Below are 8,237 nucleotides of genomic sequence, written 5' to 3' on the forward strand. Positions count from 1 at the left end.
GTTGGTTTTGGGACCTCTTGGGAGGGACTCTTGTGCAGGCCAAGGTCAGCCACTGTCTGGCCTGGGGCCACCATGTAGGAGCTACATGATTTGTGGTTGTTAGATGCCTGTGCTGGGCTTAGAGGCACCTCAGAATGGTTATGCTTGAACCAAGCCTGGCTACCACTGGTGCTGGGCCCAGGCCTACTTAGCAAGAGATACTGGGCACACCTAGGTCAGCCCCTACTTATTTGGGGTTTGTGAGATTTTAGGAAAGTCTGCAGCATGGGCACAGACCAGCAGCTTGTGTGGATTAGCCTCTGAAAGATGTTTGGGGCAGTGCATAGATTAAGTGGAGTCTCAGGAAATCACCAGGGTGAGGCTAGAGGGAGCCTGGTGTTAGCCCAGTTGATGGAGACTCAGCTTTGGCACCTGCCTGTGCCTGTAGGCTGTGTGGTGGTGATGGCTTAACAAAGTAACAATGGTACCTGCTAGCACTTTAGCCCCAGAGAGAGCTGCCACTGCAGCCCTTCTGCTGAAGCCAGACAGTTCGGTTTCTCTCCATATGTCCTTGATACTTTTCAAGCTGCTGTCCCTTCTCTGCACTTTAAGCAAGTGTTTTTGAGCAAGTGAATCTGTGCTAGGGTCCTTTAAGAGGACACCTTAGTCTCCAGCAGCCCTCCATATCACCAGAGGCAATTCCTGATGATTTTCACAACCAGATGTTGTGGGTACTCCTCTTGCTGGCACGTACTTTGCTGGGATCCCAGTGTGGGGCTAGGGCCGCTTACTCCTCAGGGGGGACTTCTGCAGCTGAGACATCCCTCCTGCTTCTTAACCCAACACATGGGTGTTGGACCCACACATTTTGCATTTTTGCCCTTCCTACCAGTCACATCATGACTTCTTTATATCCTTAATTATAAGAGTTCTGTTCAGCTAGGTGGTTCTCAAGGGTGGTTGTCCTGTAATTTTGTTATAAATTTGATGTGGTGATGGGAAGACGTGAGTGCAGCATTTACCTGCTCTGCCATTTTGACCAGAAGACCTCCTGGAAATAATTATGAACTGGACTACCAGTCATTTCTCATCAACTGTCATTTTTGAAAAGGTTTGCATCTATAGGTTTTATGATTTTGTCTGATATTTGGGATCAAATAACTTATGAGATTATTATGAATAGACTAAAATACTAATTGAATAACTTCATTTTGATACTAACATCTTTTTCTCTGGAGCTACCGGTCATAACTTCACTGACTGACTTTACTAAAGGAAATCCAATTTTGTAAAACAAAAATTTCTCAACTGCTTCTGCTTTAGTACTGGCTACTGTCAAGAAAATTTTAGATAAAAGAGAAGATATCACATTCCTTATAAATTTCATGAGTCAGCATTAGGGTAGAAAGTGATGATGAATGGCATTCTTTGCTGTTTAGTCTACCTTTTTAGATTTTTTTAAACAAGATCCTTAGATATCAGGGGCAAACATGTTGAAGTTAGATCCATATCACAAAGTAGCAAGCTAACTGATTTTGAAAATTTCTTTTATCTACTGCAGTAGCTATCAATCTTGTAAAATTTTCCTCTTTGTATTGTTTTTACAAATAGAGTCTTGATATCTATTATTTTGTAAAAAATATTTATATAAAGGTTTTAATAACTTTGCTAATCAATGATTTATTTATTGATGCTATTTTATGCACAAAGGTAACTTGTCTGAAAAGTAACTTTTTTAGTCACAAGGGTCATTTTATGCATATCTAGTATTTTATCTACAGTAATTATTTACTTCTATATGGTACTTTATTCATAGTTGTATCTTTTTGTTTGGGAGGTTATTATAAAATGATGAAATTTTATCTGTGGGTGGGAAAAACTGATTTCTTATATCTGGTATAAATACTTTTATTTGAACATCCAAATACACCTTTATCAGTGAACCAATCAATTTCATAGCTGTATCATAGAATCCAGCTTGAGTTTCATCTCAATTTGCTAACTATTTTGGTAAAAATATCCTCTAAAAATTTAACAGAAAAAAATCCAAGTTCATTTTTTGGTGGTAAATGAATGATGACTAGTTTACTACGTTCAGTTTTTGTTTCTTTATCCTGATGGTATACAGGTAATACTAGCACTCAGCATCTTCATATCAAATGCTTATCAAAATGCTTAGTTAAAGCATTTATCAAATCCTTCCCTTACCCAGGCCTATATTTTACTTTCTTTTGCTCTTAATTTTTTTGCTCAGTATTGTATGAATTATCTTATAGGACACTATGTTACGCTTTAAAAAATACTTTATTTTTCAAGGGTAGTAAGCATAGTTGTATCAGGTATAGAGACTTCAGTGCTCGTCCTGGTGAGGTGGTGATGAAGATTTGGAAGTACTGGAGTTATTTCGAGAAAACACCTTTGACAGAGCTGAAGATACCTTTGACAGCATCTTAGATCCTTGTTGGGAAATACTGGGTTTGGAAGTTTCTGTGGATAAAGCAAAAAAAGTATATAGCTATTGTATTAGATATTTTAGTATTATAGTCATACTAGAGCATTGATGATTTAGAATTTAGAAATTGACATTTAAAAAATACTTTATTGGTTTAAAAAACAAAAAGTTTCTTTTTATTTGATCCTTCCAACACTTCTCTGAAGGAAACAGGAAGAATGCTGTTTCCATTTTTGGATACTGAATCTTGGTGAAGTCAAATACCTTTCCTAAGATTATGTGAGTAGCCAAATTGGGGATATGGTCCAGCTTTCTAACTCTTGTGGCATCATTATACCTACTGCACTTTGATGCTTCTCTAGTCATGTGTACAAAAAATGCCTTCCTTATTTTCTAGCAGAAAACTGTGTGAAAAAGCCTGATAAGCTAAACTCATGTGGGGAAGTAAATTTCAACTCTATACAGTGAGAGTGTCTGTTTCAGAGTGCTCAAGTGAAAGCAGACATGCACTAAAACGGCCATCATTTCTCACCTATTTTGGGTAAGTTTTAGGTTGACTAACTTATAGTGATTTTTTTTTGGTCACGTGAGATAAGAGTATCCATTTGAATTCATTTTTCTACACCACTTATTCAGCACATGGGCTCTTACAGAATATGCTTTAGCAAAATTATTTTAAATGTAATGATAGAAGTGAGCATTTATGTACTTTTCTGAAACTTTATGATAGGATGAGATAGGATGTGAAAACACACAGACAGCAAAAGCCCATGTTTTCTTAATCCCAGTACATGCCAAAATCCTGTACCTCTTACAGTTACCTAAATGTATCCTTTCTAGCCAGATAATTTTCTATGGTTAAAGCTAAAATAGTTAATAGTAAATTTAGCTATAAATAAAGAAAAAAGTTTAGTCTTTTTAACTGTGCTATTATTTTTTAAACGACCTAAGTGTTAAAAATGAAAAGGCCACAATCTGCAGTAAATAAGACAAAAGCATGGCTGAAAGAGAAAGATGTACATGCTGAAAGAGCAAGATAAAAATTTTACTAACATGACTGAAGCATTGTTGCAAGATTTCTGAAGTTCTCATCGGGAGGTAAAAAGAGTGTCTATTTTTGAAACAGTGGTCTTGTTAAAAATGCAGATTGCTAGGTACTACTCAGAGTTGCTAACTTAGCCAGGTTGGAGAGGGTCCTGGAATCTTCATTGTTAAAAGTATCCTGTCTGGGTGGCTCTAATGTAGATAAAATCCTGGAAACACACAGGGGTCACTGCCCCAAATCTGCATTCATTATTTAATTCCTGCATCTTGTTCAAGACTCATGGGTGGCTGATGTCCTAGTGTACATGAGGCTCATCCCCAGAGAGAACAGTGAACCCTTATCTTTATCAGTTAATTGTTCTGTTTCACAGCAAAACTATAGGCTATCATTGGCCATTACCCAATATGGGCCTCTTTCTGGGATGCAATGGCAACTGTATGGAACCACAATGTGGAGGGAAGAAAGAATGTAGGATCAAAGTCAGAAGACCTGTTTTTGAGTCCTAAAAGCTGTACATTTTTTGACAGTGTAACCTCAGGCAGTTATATACTTCCATTTTCTCTTTTGTAAATTAGGGCTTTATTTGCAGAGGGGGCATAGTATGGTGTAGGGGATATGGAAAAGTTTTTTTCAGTCCACAAAGCATTCCACAAAATAAGCATTTGACTTATTTGATAAAATTTAAAGATCAGGAATTTTCACATAAAACTTCCATCTTTAGTTTCTTTTGAAAAATGCTAAAACCTGAATTGAAAGACCTGGCAACAATCCAGCATGCCAATGATTGGGCCTGAGTAGCAGCTGCCTCCTTTCGATGGGACACGCCATCTCCAGTGGACCATTGACCCCTAGCATAACCTACTGTTCTTATTTATTTATGTTACCTACCTGTCTCCTGTGAACATTGGAGTGTGTGAACTATGATTATGTTGAGTGAGCTTAGGCTTTGAAGTTGGGCAGATCTGTGTTTGAATCTCAGCTCAGTAGCTTACCAGCTGTGGAGTGACTTTGAGCAAGCTACTGTCACTTTACTCCTTAATGACACTCAATTTTTCTTTTTAATAAAATGGGGATAGCTATTACCTAATAAAGGTTAGTTCCATTATCTATGATCCTCCCTTTGGTTTGAGTTAAAGTAAGAGGTCTGCATGATAAACTGCAAATTGCTAGACATATAAATAGTAAGACTATTACTTCAATCTCATATTGATAATATTAGGTGTAAATGGGAGGAGCCACTCATTCCAGGAGGCGTGTGAAAAGGTTAGTATATTTCGTACCTGAAGTTACTTCTGTTGAGGTATTCACACTGCCATGAATATTCTTGTGTCCTTCAAAGATGGTGGTACACTGCCAAGACAAAGCAAAGCACTTAACTTAGTCTTTTGTTAGACACTATTTGCTAGAGATGCCTAGAAATCCTCAGGAGACCTAGTGCAACCATTGCAGCATCTTTCATAATATCTGTGCTGTACAGTCTCCAAGACAGTCTCAGAGAATTATTTTCTGAGACATAGGCTCATATATATTTTTTTCCTTTGCCAATTATGATGCCTAGGATTGACCTTGGAGACCTTGGCTACCATCAAATGATGACCAAAGTCACAAAAAATGGCAGCCCCTGCTTTAGTTAAATTGGAATAATTTATAAATTACTCCTCCTTCCTTTAGGTTGGAATTATGTATAAACTAGAAATTATTTTCTAATAATAGAGGCAATGATAGGAGAAAAAGAAAATGGATGTAAATTAAATAACTCCAATTCCCTTTTATGGAAATCTTAGCTATTTTGAGGTCTAGAGCAATTAAGTAACTGTGTGGACCTGGTAGGACAGGGAACATGGCTCAGATACTGGCTTTACTCTGTAGGCCTTTATCGCCTCTTTGAATGCAGAGGCAGCAATTTTCTTTAGAAGGGCATAAAATAGTCTGGGCCAGATACCTGGGCTTCATAGTAGATATACTATTATGCTAGTAATTAAAACAGGAAGTGAAAACTCAATGAAGTAAGGCCTAAATACATGCAATGTAAAATGTGTTGTGTATAGATTATTAAAAGACCACCAGATATTCTTATAAGGGTTTACCATAGTACCTCCAAGAGGACTTGAGGCAGCTTATGTATTAAGATATTTCAAACAGGATACCTGAGGAGTAGAATAGAGCAAAGACTATCTAAAGCACTGATTCTCATCATTGGCTGCATAATAGAGTGATCTGTGGAACTTTTTTTAAAAAATATGAATCCCTGGATCTCACACCACCTATTGAATTGAAACCCCTGAGAGTGGGGCAGGTACTGATATTTAAAAATAAATTCCCACATAACTATAATGTGTAAGAATTAGAGTTGAGAATCCCTGATCCAAAAGCTGGGAGCAGATGTTACCATGCATCTGAGATGAGTAAATATACTTAAGTTCTGCTGAGAACATCTTTCTTTCTGTTAGATTATAGAGCATTTGCTGTCACTTCATGGACATTTTTATAATTACTGCTGTAAAGCTTTTGTCTGAAAATTTCAAAATCTTGGCTACGTTGGTGTTGGCATCTCTTGTCCTTTCCCTTAAAAGCTATAGACAATTTTTTAGTTCTTTGTATGTTGGGTAATTTTGAGTTTTATCCTGGGCATTTTAAACAATTTATGAGATTCTAAGAATGGTTAAAACCTCTGGAGAAGGTTGTTTTTTTGTTGGTTTGTTTTTGTTTGTTTGCTTAAGTAGGTAATTATTCAGTTTCAGATCACACATTCTACCCTGCTTTCTATTGCTGTAGTTCCAATATAAATTCAGTTTTCAAAGTCTTGGCAGTTTTTTGTTTGTTTGTTTGTTTGTTTTTAGTATCTTAGTGTATGTACCACTATTGAAACTATAATTTAAGTTCCCAAAGCCTTTTGTCTATATATCATGTCAGTTTCATGAATGCTCAGCTCAGGAGAGACTTTACAAATTTGTAGAGGATCTTTCTTGAGATCCCTTCTCTGATTTCTTTCAGTGTCTCTAACTCTTAGCAGTTCCCTTTTTGTTTCTGTGGCTACAGTGTTGTAGTTCTACTCTACCTGTGTTCTGTCTCACACATCGCAAGACCGCATCCACGTCTAGGGTAAAGTGACTAGAGAAAGCAGGGAAAAAAAGTAGCAGGTTTTCTCCTAGCGTTATTGCTTGGGTTGCTGGAGGCCTTTTCCTAATTGCTCTGGTCAGAGAGAAGGATTTTCCCTCACAGTATGAAGTGCTCAGCGGCCTCCGCTGCATTGCCACGCAGCATCATGACTGAAACTTGCCTCCAGGCAGAGCCAAAAGAGAGAAAAAAAAGGGGGGGGGGCTTCCCCACTTCCCACTTTACAGGCACGTATTCCTAATTCTGGTAAGCGAGCAACGGTTTCTCTTGGAACTTGATTATGTTCATTTCCTCTATGCAATTCCAGGATTTAAACTGCCCTGGCTCTAAGCTAGAAGATATGGCAGGAAAAAACCCAGGAAACTCATCATGGTATTGGTTGGTCTTTGAGTTCGGATCTCCCTCCCCAGACTCCTGCTATTATTCATTTTTCAGAATCCTCAGTAGTTATCCACAGTAGGTGTCTAGCTGTAATCAACGAGAGAAAAAGTGTGGCATGTGCTTACTCCACCTTACTCAGAACTAGACTGGCTAACAACCATAACCATAGTTTCACCATGGAAAAAGCAGGAAGCGAGTTAAGGGCAAGGAGCCAGAAGGCTCCAGATTAGGCAGGAATTCAGCTTGGCACAGGGACTCACCTGTCAACAGATCACCTTTTTTTATACCCACATGGTTTTACTTGGAAAATACAGCCTAAGTGGAGCCTGGGTTCATTCAATAGATGCTTACATCCATCTATTAGGTTAGGTTGAGTGAGGAACTAACCCAGCCTCTTTGGAGGTTTGGAAAAAGTTAAGCATGAGTTGTAAGATTTGGTTCTGAAAATTGCTCTGATAATGACAAGTGACTGGATAATTGATGGATTGTGTGTGCATGGGGGTGGGGAGACTCAAAGGTGGGATTGACTGGAACCAAGAAACAAGTGATAAAAAAGAAAAAATAGAATGATCTGTAGGTTCAGCCCTCACTGGAAACTTTCTGAAAAGGATTAGGAAAGGAGAAATTTTCTGAATTTACATTGGAGAGTACTGGTCTTTTTGGAGAGCTGCCTTTAAACGCTCAGTTCTTAGGAATACAGAGCACTAGATGGGACCGGCATTCATTTCCTACAAGCCATTCTCCTTCATTTCTGAAGGTTCTGTTCCCTTCCTGCCTCGACCAAGTCCCTCACTCACTTGGGTCTACCTGCCTTAGGCAGCTCCAAGTGACTCACTCCTCCTAAGATTTTCTCCAGAAACTGCAGTAACACAGTTGATGGAATTGAATTTAGGTGTTAGGTAGGAACAGTGGCTTATTCTGTGCACTTCAGGAAGGAATGCTAACTTAACTCTAAGGTGCGAATTTGATTAAGGGATTTCTTGGGTACCATGGACAGGTGTCAGCCAGGCAGAGAGATGGGCGAGCATGAAGAAACTGTGAGTATAGGAACGCTTCCTGCTGTCCCATAAATTGCACCACCCAGTCTCTGATTTCACCTTGAAAACTGGGCTATTTTCAATTAGGTACCATGTATACCAGTTAGAGGCTATTGAGAAATATTTACCTTAACACTGTTTGAATACCCTAGCTTTTGTTCCTGAGAACTTTCTGTAGGGAAAGAGGGGAAGAGAAAATATTATTATTATTATTATTATTATTATT

General features: G+C 38.3%; 1 protein-coding gene across 1 annotated transcript in view; it reads right to left on the reverse strand.

The window, feature by feature from the left end:
- Nucleotides 1-2,329: 2,329 nt before the first annotated feature.
- FSIP2 (fibrous sheath interacting protein 2) overlaps nucleotides 2,330-8,237 on the reverse strand; it is an 82,499-nt gene continuing 76,591 nt past the window's right edge. The window contains exons 21-23 of the mRNA XM_019626385.1: nucleotides 8,140-8,183; nucleotides 4,757-4,826; nucleotides 2,330-2,466 (exon numbers count right to left, since the gene is read on the reverse strand). Coding sequence (XP_019481930.1) covers nucleotides 2,330-2,466; nucleotides 4,757-4,826; nucleotides 8,140-8,183 — 251 coding nt within the window. The remainder of the gene's footprint in view (nucleotides 2,467-4,756; nucleotides 4,827-8,139; nucleotides 8,184-8,237) is intronic.

The sequence above is a fragment of the Hipposideros armiger genome, unplaced genomic scaffold (genome assembly GCF_001890085.2).
Source record: "Hipposideros armiger isolate ML-2016 unplaced genomic scaffold, ASM189008v1 scaffold_672, whole genome shotgun sequence".
Classification (NCBI taxonomy): Eukaryota; Metazoa; Chordata; class Mammalia; order Chiroptera; family Hipposideridae; genus Hipposideros; species Hipposideros armiger.